The 15,929-nt window shown below is 43.2% G+C and overlaps 1 protein-coding gene across 1 annotated transcript in view; it reads right to left on the bottom strand.

Moving 5' to 3' along the window:
* Nucleotides 1-15,929, bottom strand: part of CORO2B (coronin 2B) — a 104,985-nt gene that overhangs the window by 19,283 nt on the left and 69,773 nt on the right. The window contains exons 4-6 of the mRNA XM_058156410.1: nt 5,876-5,992; nt 2,040-2,189; nt 388-552 (exon numbers count right to left, since the gene is read on the bottom strand). Of these exons, the coding sequence (XP_058012393.1) occupies nt 388-552; nt 2,040-2,189; nt 5,876-5,992 (432 nt within the window). The remainder of the gene's footprint in view (nt 1-387; nt 553-2,039; nt 2,190-5,875; nt 5,993-15,929) is intronic.

The following is a 15,929-nucleotide window of genomic DNA, read 5'->3' on the forward strand; positions in this document are numbered from 1 at the left end:
GAGGAACCTCAAGCCTCAGAGCTTTATTTCGTTGGGGGTGTTCCTTGGAACCCTGACAGCTGTTTAATTTAACACAGAAGAATCCATCTATTTCCTTTTAAGCTACAAACAGCTCTCTGATTTTGATCAGCAAACTTATTGTAAGGGAAAATAAAGATATTTTTCCTTCAGCCATTTCCTTAACCTGTCTCAAACTGAAGACAGTTTAGCAATTAGGCAGGAAAGATAGATCTGAACAAGAGGATTCCATGCCCTCTCTTCCATATCCACCACGGTGATCCCATTCAGGCACCATTCCGTACTGATGGCAGTTTCAAACAACCTAGTCAGGGGGCCAGAACTCCACTTCATCTTGTCCGTCTCTCGGCCCTTCAAAGAAGCTCCCACCTGGAGGACTTTGCCTGAACGTGGCTCAATGACCCGTAGCTTCCTGTCTTTGCAAGTGGTGGCGAGTAAACTGCCATTTGTGTTGAAGGACATGCAAAGGATGACGTCAGAGTGGCAGTCAATCATCTTCACAGGTTCGCCAATATCTAAGTTCCAGATGAGGACCTGAGAAGGAGAAGACGCAGATGAAACAGAAACTGCCCTGGCTTGCTCACCGATATCTCACGGAAAATACTTTAATGTCCTCTCCCTCCTGCTATAGCTAAAATCGTGGGGGAACAGTAAACAAGAGAAAAAATCCAGCTCCTCACCATTTGGTATCTAAACTCTTTTGACATTCACCAATGTTTCTGGAAATCAAGAGAGAATCGAGCTTTTCTCAAGATCCCTCAGAAGGTCGAGTTACTTTCATGCTTCTGGAAAAGAGTGGTGTAATTGGGCACAACGTTGCCTGTTTTCAGTTTAAGGTATTTTGAATGTTTTGATGGTTCAGAACATCTCCCAGAGTGATAAACAGGTCAACCACAAGCATCAGGATTTTTGTCCTTAAAACATAGACACACAACCACACCACAAAAGCAAAAGGCTTCAAAAGAGAAGAACCAAAGAATACCCACTTCTCTTGCTTAGCAAAAATGATCAGGGTAGGAAGAAGGGTGAGGGATGTTGCTTTCAGTGTCTTGAATTTTATCAATCTGAAGATTCATCCACCCCATCACATCTTCCTTTGGAAGCCTTTCATTTCAGAGGACTTGTGTTAAGGTTCTTCGAATAGAGACTAAGGATTAAGCATGGCATGCCTGCCCCCTGCCCCGGCCAACCTGACGTGCCTCCCCAACATGCAAAACTTTGGCAGCAGCCAAAGCAAAATGATAAAAATAGTTGAAATTCACAGCAGATACTTTCCTGCTACAGTGGAAGGGGCCATCTTCAAAGTAGAGTCGGCCTCTGCAGACTGCAGTCTCCATTCTGAAGAGTGCTACTCAACAGACGGAGGATGTCCTGGGCTCACACTATGTGGGGCCTGAAGAACAGATGGGCTCCAAGTCTTGCCTATCAGCTTCCAGGGTAAATATAGGATCCAATGAATAACCTGAAGGGGGGCCTCTCCCTCAGGATGAGGAGGGTTCTTTATGCTAAGAGGAGAGGCTGAAAATGCTGACTTTCTGAGTGAAACTGATTTTATTTCCTGACATGATCTGCTCCAATGAATCAGGCAGGAAACCGCCCAGGAAGAAACCAGAAGCCCCTCCCAACTCTGTTATGCTACGTTCTTCTCAAGTCAAAGTGGGGGGGAGGGAAGAAGGGGGGGGGCCTTTGGTGGGCTCTGCCCACAGACTCCCTTCAGCTCTTGAGGGAGGGGCTCTTGACCACCTTTCTTCCTTGTACCATCCCAAGGGCTGAGAACTGTTACTTCTGGAGCCTCTTTGCTATGGGCCTCTCCAGCTGTTTGGGAGTCTAATTCAGCTCCTTTAAATCAGGGGCCTCCAACCTTGGCAACTTTAAGCTCGAGGACTTCAGCTCCCAGAATTCCCCAGCCAGCTTCCTGAAGTTGCTGAGTTGAAGTTCTCCAGGCTTGAAGTTGCCAAGGTTGGAGACCCCTGATTTAAATCCTGATAGCATCCAACCACTCAAGATGGTTACCCATTTACCTTATAGTCATATCCAGCACTGAACAGGATATTGGTGGTGATTGGGTGCCACTCGATGATGCCAACACGCCGGCTGTGGCCATACAGCTCCAGGACAGCCTCGGTCATGTTGCGCTTCAAGCCTCCATCCGGAATTTCCCATATCCGAACCTTGAAGGACAAAAGAGCGAAAGGCTGCTGTGAGCTGAGCCTTCTGCTTCTCTACCTAACCAGACAAAACCTGCTCAGGGAGAAGCTCATAGGGGTGTGGTGTTAAATTGTCCATTCCTGGACACCTGGAAGCATCTGCCTTTTTGAAATAACCCTGTCAAGACTTCCCGGAAACCTAGAGATCCCCTGAAAAAATTTGGCCTCTGGAGATTTTCCTTCCTCCCCCAGACATCTCACTGGATTCCTTTGTACTGTACTGGGTCCTTGATCCTCTGATAATTCAACAGTATTTTGGTTAACACCTGCAGATGCTGACAGAAGGAAGGAAGGAAGGAAGGAAGGAAGGAAGGAAGGAAGGAAGGAAGGAAGGAAGGAAGGAAGGAAAGGGCCCTGCCAGCCAGAGTGGGACAGAAGGCTTGCCCAGTTGTGCTCCCTGGGAAGCTCCTGCTCCTCCTTCTCCTTCTCCTCCTTCTCCTCCTCCTGCTCCTCCTCCTTCTTGTGCATGTGCCAATCACTTACTTTGAGCCCCACCTTCCCTTTGCTGCAGAGAGGCAGGTGACCTTGGGAAGGAAGGGTGGGGGGAGAGGATCTGCTGCAGCAGCTCTCAAAGCAGGAAAGTAGCCAACTTCACACAAGCATGAAAGCACTTCACGGCTCGCTGGCTTCAGGTTCAGCGACTTCCATGAATCCCTGCCTTATGATTTGAAAGGCACAGTTCATGATTTAACATGGGGTGGCACTCAACTCATTTGGGTTTATTTAATAAATTCTGATTCAAAAGCACATGGCTTCGTGTTTTGCCAAAGGCTGGCCCCGTCCAACTCAGTAGCCCAGTTTGGGGTTTCAAGCACAGGAGGGACTTCAAAGAAAAGCCAGGTGCACAAAGAACAATTTATCCAACACCACGAGATGCCGGTTCAAGTCTTTCTGGGCTGCCATCGTTACTCAAAGTCTTGAGTCACCCTTCAGACTACAAAGGAGACCATCCACTGGGACCTATAAGGAGCTGGCACAGGGGCATCTGTGGGAGAGTTTTTAAAAAATCCAAACTCTGCCCACAACCATGCAATTGCCACTATCTGTTTTTACATGTGCTGTGTGCATGGCAGGCTCATACAGTCATGGCTGCCATTGTGAATGTTTTGTCCGCTGTGAATATCCCTGGGAGGGCAGAAATTAAAACGCCCATCTTTTTAAGGCAACCGTCTCCTTTACTGGGCGCTATCACACAGGCTTTGGATGTGGGGAATGGCTGCTGTGTCCTAAATTGTAACCTGTGAACTCCCTCTCGGCAGAGCGAATCGCCTCTTGCCTGCCAGCAAATGCTTGGGAAAAGGAGGCGCCTTGGAAAGCCAATATGACTGAGGTCACAAACGGCTGCATCTTCTTTCCTTGTTCTGACTCCTTGGAAGGTTCCTGATCTTTATTCCCCTGGGGGCTCCTGATCATAGCAGTAGCAGACTTATATACCCCTTCACAGTCCTTTACGGCCCCCTCTAAGGGGGTTTACAGAGCCAGCACATTGCCCCCAATTATCTGGGTCCTCAGTTTACTGACCTCGGAAGGATGGAAGGATGAGTCAACCTTGAGCCCTGTCAGGATCGAACTCCTGGCAGTGGGCAGAGCTAACTGCTGGAAGCTGCCTCTCATTTCAAGCAGGATCTCTTCTGTTCTGCCTTATAACTGCTTTGAAATGACTTCCATGGTTGGACTGGGGGCATCACCTTGGCGCCCAGCAAGCTGAACGATGAGAGAGGAGGAGGATGGTCCATTTTGCCAAGGGGTCCCACGAGGCAGGGAAGGAGGGGAAACAGAAGTACCAAAGCCCTGGTCTTCTCCAAGGGCTTCAACTCTCACCTGTCAGCTATTTGTGCAACATGTGTAAACAAGCTCGTACATTTTTTTTCACAGGACAAAATCAATTATTTTTTTAAAATGCTGTTAAATGTCAAATGTGCACATCACATTAAAAATGCCACCAATATTTAAAACCTTGGAGGAGGACCAAGGAAGCGGGGATTACCTGGCAGAGAAAAGTGGGGGGCAGGGAGAGTCACCTCCACTGAGCCAGCTCTGGTGCCACTCACTTTTTCTCCATCCAAAACCAGGGATGGTTTGAGCAGGAATTGGTGCTTGGAGTACCCAGCCAATCGGAGCAGCCATGGCCCCCCCGTAGAATTGGAGCAAGGTCAGAGTTAAGGTGCAAGATATGGAGCAGGAAGACCAGACCTGCAGCACTTGGGGGACGCAGGGCGTCTCTCTCAGCCCTGCCTACTATGCAGTTCTTTGTGGGGAGAGGAAGTGAAGCCCCCCTCAGGCCCTGAAGGTTAAGGTGGGCCAGAAACCTAACAGGGAAACCAAAGATTCATTGGTTTGGCTTTTGGGCCCAGCTAGAAGTGAGGGTTTGGGTGAGGGTTAGAATCTCAGCCCTGCTCTTCCTTTGAACACGGGAGGCCTTGGGTTCTCTTCCATAGCAACGTCTGAGAAGCATCACAGAAGCTTGCAAAGGCTAAGGGTGTCAAAAACTCAAGGTGGCAGCTGCAATGACAAAGTTGAGGTTTTGTGCTTTTTTTTCTAGCTCTCTTCCAGTGCAATGGACCGAAGCTGCTGCTGAGTAAATTCTTTCTTTAAATCTATACAACAACTATTTTTAAAGTTGCAGTTGTCCTTTTCTAGTCATAGTGATGTAAGAAGGTTATAAACCACAATGGAATACAATGACCATTTTGTGACTATTACACAAAAGCCATGGTGTTTTTTTTTATAACTGGAATTATTTTAGATCAGTTGTTTTCAGATCTTTTATGGCCTACGAAAGTAGCGCCAGGAAAATCCTGGAAGTCAGCAAATTGATGACTGCCTCTTGAATGTCCTGTAAATCAGGGGTCTCCAACCTTGGCAACTTTAAGACTTGTGGACTTCAACTCCCAGAATTCCTTTGCTGGCTGAGGAACTCTGGGAGTTGAAGTCCACAAGTATTAAAGTTGCCAAGGTTGGAAACCCCTGTTGTATACTGCACAAGTCAAAAAGAGGGCTGTGAAAGTATCTACAGACCCCTCACATCCTGGACATAAACTATTTCAACTCCTACCCTCAAAACGACGCTACAGAGCACTGCACACCAGAACAAATCTACACAAGAGTTTTTTTCCCCAACGCCATCACTCTGCTAAACAAATAATTCCCTCAACACTGTCAAACTAGTTACTAAATCTGCATTACTATTAATCTTCTCATCATTCCCATCCCCATTTCCTTCCACTTATGACTGTATGACTGCAACCTTGTTGCTGGTATCCTTATAATTTATATTGACTGTTTCCCTATGACTATCATTAAGTGTTGTACTTTATGATTCTTGACGAATGTATCTTTTCTTTTATGTACACTGAGAGCATATGCACCAAGACAAATTCCTTCTCTGTCCAATCACACTTGGCCAATAAAGAATTCTTTATTTTATTGAAAGCGGGGGGGGGGGGGAACTTTGTAAAACTTTTTCAATTAAAAAAAAAAGAATTCTATTCTGTTCTGTTCCATTCTGTTCCATTCCGTTCCGTTCCGTCCCATTCTATTCTATTCTAAATCACGAAGAAAGAGGTTCACCAAATCTGAAAAGATCTCAGTGTATCACCTTTCAGCAGTTAGCTCCCCAAAATATTGTTTATGCAATTATCCTTACTTACTGAAGTGTCTTCTGAGCAAGAAGCAATGATGTTTTCAATGAAGGGGTTCCACTTAATATCAAGTACGTTGCCTTGGTGGCCACAGACTTTGGGGTAATTTGGTTCAATTCGGCCAGTCTGCAATAAGAACAAACACCCAGGATCATCAAAGCCTTACCTTCAATAAGATAACTGCTTCTTATCAATAGAAAATCAACATGAAGGAGACTGGATGGATTTATTACAGTTAACTGGTAACTACTTCTGCTTTGCACTCTGACACAAAGATAGACATATTCTGGAGACTGAATGCATTACATTTAATTAAACAACAATGGACAAGAGAGGATATTAAGAAACAAACATTGATTTTTGACCCGACAATCTATTTATAACTTTTGGAATGATCTGGGATAGTTAAGATGCCGTGGTAAATTTTCTACGAGTGAATTACAATAACAGCTTGTTAACAGAAAGATTTGAAACTTTAATCTTGTTCTGTTTTACTGTTACTGTTTTTCCTGCTAACCACTTTTTGTCATTAATATAACATATAGAAGACAAGTTCCTAATAGATTTAGTAGCTTAAAATTTTTGGGAGGGGCTTTTCTGCAAGGGGTGGGAACTAATGTACACTGAGAGCATATACACCAAGACAAATTCCTTGTGTGTCCAATCACACTTGGCCAATAAAATTCTATTCTATTCTATTCTAATTGTAGTAATATATTAATTAGTATTCAACTAGAAGGAATAATATGTGTATAGAGGTATTCCTTCAGTTATGACAGTTCAATTACTCACCGTTCAAAATTACGACATCTCCCCCCACCATAAAAAAAAGTACTTACGACCTGGTCCTGAAATGATGTATATTGCAGCACCACAGCAGTCGTTCACCCTTACCACTGACTGCAGAGATGCTGCAATATGCCCCCCCTGCCTTATCCCCCCCCCCACATCCTCCCCCATTTGATCCTAAGTAGAGGCTGATATTTCTCTTTCTGGGCACAATGAGAATATATCTGCTGAACAAAACTCCACACTGGCGACAGGAAAGGCATCTGGCCATTAAACACTCTGCAAACTCCATTCAGTTGCCCAGACTCCACCCTGCAAAGGATTATGGGGTCCTTAAAAGATGATGATCCCGCCCTGCCGTGTCTCCCCAGTTACTGGGCCTGCTTTTTTAGCCTCCCAGATTCCACTTGCTGCTCCCCACCGCATTTCCCATCGCTTATTACTTTCAGAAGATCTCCAGAGTTCCAAAACAGTCTGACCCACTTTTTCAGAAAATTATTCAGTTGTTTTCCTTAGATCTCACGTTCTTAAAGCTTCACCAGCATCTGAATAAAAAACTTCGGCTTTTTTGCCACGTTTTGGAATTCTGGAGATCTTCTAGAAGTAAGCAAGCGATGGGAAATGGGGAGCAGCAAGTGATCCAGGAGGCTAGAAAAGTAGGTCCAGTGCCTGGAGAGACCCGGCGGGGCAGGATGGGGGGGGCAACTATGGGGACCCCAAGAGACTGTAAGTGAGAGTTATCTCAGCAGATTGGAGGAGACCTTGGGTGGCCTGTTCCAGCACTAGGCCCCACATGGTCTTCCCCACCCTGAGATACTCATGTGCACATAACAACCTGCACATTTGATTAGCGAATGCATTTGTTCTGTCCCCCTCTCCACTTCACAGAGAAGATGCAGAGACACATGTCCCACAGTTCTTTATATTTGCAACAGACCTGATTTTCGGTAGTGCAGGGAAGCCTTGGCAGCTACAATGCAAAGGCCTGCCAAGTTCTGAGTTCTTTATCTCTTACGGAGACAGAAGCCCACATGTCCAAGATCCGTTGTCAAGAGCTCACAGAAAAAAAGCCTTTGCACAATCCAGGCCTTTAACTCCCAAACGACCGATCTGCAGTTCGCATTTGGTAGCTTTTGTCCATCACAAGGGCCAGATGGCAACTCCACCCACTTTTATCCCCTGTGGGGTGTGGCTCAGTGACTCAGCAATCTCTGAGCCTGCCACACCTCTTCCTTTGCTGCGCGCACTTATCTTTTCGATGCTGCCTTGGGTTAATCCAAGATTGATCTTCAGCAGCTGGAGCCTGAGGCATTGCCAGGGAGGAGGAGGGTTCGGGAGAGGAAGGCGTCAGCTCCTCCCCATCACTCTCAGAGTCATCCTCCATGAGGACAGGCTCGGGGGGGGGGGCGGAGTCACAACAGCATTGGATAAAGCAGGGAGGGATCGTGTTCATTTAACGAGATCCAATTAATGAATCCGCAGGTTACAAATGTAATTGGCAGGCTCTATTACCATGAAGGCGAACCTATGGCACGTGTGCCAGAGATGGTGCGCAGAGCCCTCTCTGTGGGCATATGTGCCATCGGCAGCTGCTTTTTTGGTTCTTGGGTTTTCAGCACACCCATGCGTGCTGGCCAGCTGATCTTTGTGCACACTGGATTGCCAGAAACCTGCTGGTCTATGGGTTTCCGGCTCTGGCGCATGAAGACCAGCTGGCTGGTGCACATGCACATGCCGAAACCCAAAACCAGGTGGATGGTGCATGCATGTGCACCAACCAGCTGGTCTTTGAGTTTCCGGTGCTCCAGCGCACACACGCGCACACGTTCCAGTTTGGGCACTTGGTGCTGAAAAGGTTCACCCTCACTGCTCTATTACATTCGTAACTGAAGGATTACCTGTAATATGCTGTTTTGGGGGGGGGGGTTATGCACCCTTTTTAGTATTCTGACTGTTTTGTGTTTTTTTCTTTTATGTCTTCTTGGATTTTTACTAAGTTTTTTATTTTGTATTTTAACTTTGTTCTAAATAAAATAAAAACAAATTAAAACAAATCAATATGAGCCAAGGAATTTTCTGTACTTCTCAGATTAAAAGAAGTTTTACAGTCTGATTAAAGGAATAATAACTTTTAGTTATTAGCTTTTAAAAGCTTTAGATTTAGATTTAGAATATGAGATGAATGAAAATCTATCTTTTAAGAAAACAGGTTGTCTTCCTGAAAATTTCCAGCAAGTGGTATGGAAAACTCCTAGTCAGTGAAAAGAAACTGAAAAAGTTAATACCACTGGGGAAATCGTTTGGTGATTTGACATTTTTTTGCATTCACTCCCATATTTCTCTTGTCCAAGCTCATGAGTTCTTTCTGTTGCAAGAGAGCAAGAGCAGTAGCACTTAGACTTATATTCTGCTTCACAGTGTTTTACAGCCCTCTCTAAGCGGCTTACAGTCAGCCTATTGCCCCCAACTATCTGGGTCCTCCTTTTACCCACCTCGGAAGGATGGAAGGCTGAGTCAACCTTGAGCCGATAAGATTCGAACTGCCAAACTTCTGGCAGCTGGCAGTCAGCAGAAGTAGCCTGCAGTACTGCATTCTGACCACTGCACCATCACGGCTCTAGATGAAGTCGAAGGGCCATTCAGGTTGGGGCCATTCAGTCTGCCAAAGACTCCTCTCCCCCAAAACCCTGTCAGGCTTAACCCAGGAATATAATGTCATTGAACTTAAAAGCTCCATGGAGGAAGCAGCCATTCCAATTTTCAACAGGGGTCTCCTGAGGCCCCAACCACTGAATTCAGAAGTGACTTACCCAACAGCAGCTCAGACAATTTTTCCAATTATTTATGATTTGCAGACTTCACTGGACTGAAGCCCATCAGATTCTCCATCAACGGCCCCAATGCTTCATTCCTCTCACTTTGCCAGTCTTTCCACTTCAGTTCCTTTAGTGATACTTGCAGATTAAGCAAGGAGGTGTAAGCAATGCTTTGTATGTATCTACCAAGCTCTACTAACTACCAGTGGGTACTTAAGGGACAACCAGCCACAAAGAATGCTTTGTCATTGAATGAAATGATAGTTTTAGCTTCTATTTATAGATCTTTGACAGTGGTTCCAACTAAAATTACGTTTGATGTCATAGCACCCTTTATACCTATAGATCCAGAACTAGCAAAAGAATCCATGGCAACAGAGCTACACAACACACCCGACCTAGCCAAATATACCAAGAATCACAGATCTTATCAACCTTTGCCTCATACCTACGTTTACTTTGATGGAAATAAGAACAGGCATAACCTATAATATAGTGTAAAGATTGTAACAGCCACTTTGTAGGACATCCATGAATACCAACTAGCAGTTGGAAGACCTAATAGAAACTCTTTAATTTCACAACTGGGAAACTCTGAGCATCCTGAGCCCAACTAAATCCAAAGATGCTAGAGAATTCCTAGAATTTGGCATTCCATGAGGCACATAAAGATAAATCACATTTACACAATATTCAAAAGAGACAATCGAAAAGCTAAGAAGGAAACAAAAATACCAGAACACATCCCCTCCAGCAACCAATACCTAGATAAGCAGGCTTTAACACCAGAAAAACCATCAAGCAGAAAACAGTCCCCAATGAAAGAACTATCAAGGAGAAAACCACATCCCTACCAACATAGCAGGGCAAGCTACTGTATATAAACAGGGAATAAACCCCATCCTTACTAGCACTGATGATGTTACCTAATTGGGTAAGGAAATGTCTGTGACCAACCAACATATATACATATACATATATATACATACATACATACATATATACATATATGTTTTCATAGGTTTTCACGGGTATAGGTATGTAGGTCTTGGCATATTTGGGTCTTTTCCCATGTAAGGTTGAGAGTATCTTGGCGATGTTTCGATGAGGTCTCACTCATCATCTTCAGGCTGCTGCTTTCGGCTTCGAGCTTCTGTGGGCAAAGCGTGGTCGGAGCTGCCGTCTCTCTATAAATACTGGTGGGGAGGTGGGGAGTGTTGCTGTGAGCGGGTTGGTTGGCTGTGTGGTTGCATCTTGATTGGTAGATGGAATGGGTGTTTGCAGATTGGTCGGCTGCCTCGCAGCATCCTGTGTGGGTGTGGTCCTAATCTTTTGTTCCTGAGCTTTGGTGGCCACATAAAATCTTCCATTGATACTTTGGGCGTGCGATGTGAGCAGATGATGGACTGATTATGTTTGGCAAAGCTGAGAGAAACAAGATGATGGCATAGATACGGCAGATGGGCAGGATTGAGAAATTAATGGAATATCTTTGAAAAGCTATAAGTTGGTGAGCATTTAGAATAAAACCAGGCTCAGTGGCATCTTCCTAAGAAAGAGATCAAGCTGGAACAAGCAGCTTGGGCCTCCCTCTCACACATCTCCTCCAGTGGTGGGTTTCAAATTTTTTTACTACCGGTTCTGTGGGTGTGGCTTGGTGGGCATGGCTTGGTGGGCGTGGCTTGGTGGGTGTAACAGGAAGGATATTGTAAAATCTCCATTTCCTCCCGATCAGCTGGGACTTGGGAGGCAGAGAATAGATGGGGGCAAGGCCAGTCAGAATTTTTACTACCGGTTTTCCAAACTACTCAAAATTTCCACTACCGGTTCTCCAGAACTGGTCAGAACCTGCTGAAACCCACCTCTGACCTCCTCCTATCTTACTCCCAAGGATCACTCTGCTGACTCTCATTTTCCTGAAGATGAGTTGCTGGAGAAAAACCTTGAGACGTTAAGACATTTCCTGACTGGTCCCTGTTGTGAAAGATGCTGAACTGGGTGCGGCCACAGTGGGCTGGCTGAAGAAGGATGTCCTTTGTTCAGATTCAAATGGAAATAATGTTCTTCCTGGCAAATTGCCACATAAGCAGCAGAGCACAACACAGGAAGTATTACTGTGCGCCTCCAGATTACAAAAGAAAGTGCCATATAGTATATACAGTCCAGGCATGCTTATTTCAAAACAAGCATTATTCTCAGGCTTTATTCAAACAATGCACAGTCAAAATAAAGCATTCCATATATCTCACTCTCTGAATCTTAAACAAAAACTTATCTTTACAGAGCAAAACTATCTTTAACAATTGAAACATTAACCAGCAGAGGGCGCTCTTGGGCCTGGAACACATCAAGTGAAACGTGCAAATTATGGCATAATCAAGAAATGGTTGGTCAATTACGCCGCCGTGTTATACCTATGTGGTTTTCTGGTTCCTCTCTTCCACCCCACCCAACAACTTCCAGGAGAGTTTCAGTCGAAAGGATAGGTGCTCAACCATGCTTGTTAATTTGTGAATGCAACAAACACACAGAGCATTTAGAAGGTGTGAGAGACGCACACCTCACAGGTGTGGGAGAAACAGGAGGCAGGAGCAGAGCATTTGCTGTTTCGTACTTCAGTGGTTGCTTGGTTCCCCCAGTGTTATGTCTCTAAACCAGGGGCATCTGTGGAGAAGAGTAAAATAATGTCCAGTTGGCTTTAGATGGATCAGGTACAAAAAAAAGGTAGAGGGCTTTGATTGCAGTCATCTTGACGCTGTTGACCATCCATAGATGCCTGGACTGCAAACTTTATTATTTCACTCCTATGTAGGATGTACATTTTGGACAGTTTTAATACATTAGGAAGAGATTAATATAATAGTCTCTTTAGGACAACAGATATGGATGATTCTTCTTCTTCTTCTTCTTCTTCTTCTTCTTCTTCTTCTTCTTCTTCTTCTTCTTCTTCTTCTTCTTCTTCTTCTTCTTCTTCTTCTTCCTCCTCCTCCTCCTCCTCCTCCTCCTCCTCCTCCTCCTCCTCTTCCTCTTCTTCCCCTGCTCCTCCACTTCCTTCCTTCCTTCTTCATTTACATGAAGGGAAGTAAGCAGTGGGGTATCACAAAGTTTGGTCTTAGGCCCAGTACTCTTCAATATCTTCATAAATGATTTAGACCAGAGGTGTTAAACTTAAGGCCCTCCCAAGCTCCATTTTTGCCGGCAGAGGCACTGTGGGCCGGTCCTTTGCTGTTTCAGGACTATCCCATGGGCCAGATCTAAGCAAATATGGAAAGGTATCAGGATTTAAAATAAATCAGAATAAAACAAAAGTGATAATTAAAAAGGATAAAAATTTGGAAGATTGGCAGAGTGGGATTAATAAATTTATATGGCAGGGTAAAAAGGCGAGGGTTAAAATGAAAATAATACAGGATTCACGGAAAGAGGTGGTTTAAGAATGCCTAATTTTAAACTATATTATGAAGCAGTAACCCTTTCAGTAATAAGTGACTGGTTTAACTTAACAGAGGAAAGAATTTTGAATATAGAAGGTTATGACTTGTTATATGGATGGCATGCGTACTTATTTTATGGAAAAAGTGGATAGGGCTTTTAAGAATCATGTGTTGAGAAGTGCTCTTTATGGTCTGGAATAAATATTCCTATAAATTCAAGTAGATTTTGTTTCTGTTCCAGATGATACCTATAATTAAAAAGGATAAAAATTTGGAAGATTGGCAGAGTGGGATTAATAAATTTATATGGCAGGGTAAAAAGGCGAGGGTTAAAATGAAAATAATACAGGATTCACGGAAAGAGGTGGTTTAAGAATGCCTAATTTTAAACTATATTATGAAGCAGTAACCCTTTCAGTAATAAGTGACTGGTTTAACTTAACAGAGGAAAGAATTTTGAATATAGAAGGTTATGACTTGTTATATGGATGGCATGCGTACTTATTTTATGGAAAAAGTGGATAGGGCTTTTAAGAATCATGTGTTGAGAAGTGCTCTTTATGGTCTGGAATAAATATTCCTATAAATTCAAGTAGATTTTGTTTCTGTTCCAGATGATACCTATAATTAAAAAGGATAAAAATTTGGAAGATTGGCAGAGTGGGATTAATAAATTTATATGGCAGGGTAAAAAGGCGAGGGTTAAAATGAAAATAATACAGGATTCACGGAAAGAGGTGGTTTAAGAATGCCTAATTTTAAACTATATTATGAAGCAGTAACCCTTTCAGTAATAAGTGACTGGTTTAACTTAACAGAGGAAAGAATTTTGAATATAGAAGGTTATGACTTGTTATATGGATGGCATGCGTACTTATTTTATGGAAAAAGTGGATAGGGCTTTTAAGAATCATGTGTTGAGAAGTGCTCTTTATGGTCTGGAATAAATATTCCTATAAATTCAAGTAGATTTTGTTTCTGTTCCAGATGATACCTATAATTAAAAAGGATAAAAATTTGGAAGATTGGCAGAGTGGGATTAATAAATTTATATGGCAGGGTAAAAAGGCGAGGGTTAAAATGAAAATAATACAGGATTCACGGAAAGAGGTGGTTTAAGAATGCCTAATTTTAAACTATATTATGAAGCAGTAACCCTTTCAGTAATAAGTGACTGGTTTAACTTAACAGAGGAAAGAATTTTGAATATAGAAGGTTATGACTTGTTATATGGATGGCATGCGTACTTATTTTATGGAAAAAGTGGATAGGGCTTTTAAGAATCATGTGTTGAGAAGTGCTCTTTATGGTCTGGAATAAATATTCCTATAAATTAGATTATAAGATTCCTATATGGGCGAGCCCTAGACATGCAATAGAGAATATAAATATAGAACAGAAACAGGAAATGATTACATATAAAGAACTTTTGTATGCTGAAGGAGGTAGATTGCAATTAAAATCATTACAGGTATTAAATGAAGAAGGGAGGAATTATACTTGGTTTCAATATGGGCAAATAAGTGCTAGATGGAAAGAAGATCAAAAAATTGGTATAATGCAAAGGAGGAAAATTTAATAAAGCAAATTAGAAATCAGACCCAGGAGCATATAAAGAGATTGTATAATGTGTTGCTTGAAATAGATTCGGAAAAGGATTTGGTAAAGGATTGTATGATAAAATGGGCACAGAATATTCAGGAACCAATAATGTTGGAAACATGGGAGAAAATTTGGGTTAGAAATGTTAAGTTTACACAAGCACAGAATTTAAGGGAAAATTTTTATAAGATGTTTTATAGATGGCATTTAGATCCCAAAAAATTATCATGTATGTATCCTAATATCCAAGCGAAATGTTGGAGGTGTGATTGTGATGATGCTACATATTTTCATATTTGGTGGACTTGCAAGAAAATTAAGGTCTTTTGGATAAGAATTTGGTGGATTATTCAAAATGTACTGAAGAAGAAGATAAAGTTCCTGCCACAATTTTTCCTTTTGGGAATTATAATGGATTGTACAGGGATTGAGACTAAACTGATTTTGAACTTAATAACAGCAGCAAGACTGTTGATTGGACAATACTGGAAGAAAGAAGAGATACCTACAATAGAAGAATGGATATTGAAAGTTATTAATTTGGCTGAGATGGCTAAAATCTCAGCGTTTTAAAAGACAATACGCAGGAAAGATATTTAATTGAATGGAAAAATGGATTGATTATCTACAAAACAGATATCAGATTAAGAAATATCAGATTGCCTTTGAATAATTAGAAAGTTATTTTATGTAATGGGAGGGGTTGGGAGACGAAAAGCTTTGGATGTGGTTATTTGGATTGGACTTTACCTTGTGATTGACCCGGGAAGCCGGGGTGGGGAGGAGGGGGATGTTTTTTTTTTTTTTTTTGGGAGGGAGGGGGAAAAAAGGGGGAAAATGTTTTTGTTTTTTTTAAAACTCTTTCAATAAAAAAAAAAAAAAAAAAAAAGATTGATCTTCAGCAGCTGGAGCCTGAGGCATTGCCAGGGAGGAGGAGGGTTCGGGAGAGGAAGGCGTCAGCTCCTCCCCATCACTCTCAGAGTCATCCTCCATGAGGACAGGCTCGGGGGGGGGGCGGAGTCACAACAGCATTGGATAAAGCAGGGAGGGATCGTGTTCATTTAACGAGATCCAATTAATGAATCCGCAGGTTACAAATGTAATTGGCAGGCTCTATTACCATGAAGGCGAACCTATGGCACGTGTGCCAGAGATGGTGCGCAGAGCCCTCTCTGTGGGCATATGTGCCATCGGCAGCTGCTTTTTTGGTTCTTGGGTTTTCAGCACACCCATGCGTGCTGGCCAGCTGATCTTTGTGCACACTGGATTGCCAGAAACCTGCTGGTCTATGGGTTTCCGGGGCTCTGGCGCATGAAGACCAGCTGGCTGGTGCACATGCACATGCCGGAAACCCAAAAACCAGGTGGATGGTGCATGCATGTGCACCAACCAGCTGGTCTTTGAGTTTCCGGTGCTCCAGCG

This window comes from Ahaetulla prasina, chromosome 13 (assembly GCF_028640845.1).
Source record: "Ahaetulla prasina isolate Xishuangbanna chromosome 13, ASM2864084v1, whole genome shotgun sequence".
NCBI classification, from domain to species: domain Eukaryota; kingdom Metazoa; phylum Chordata; class Lepidosauria; order Squamata; family Colubridae; genus Ahaetulla; species Ahaetulla prasina.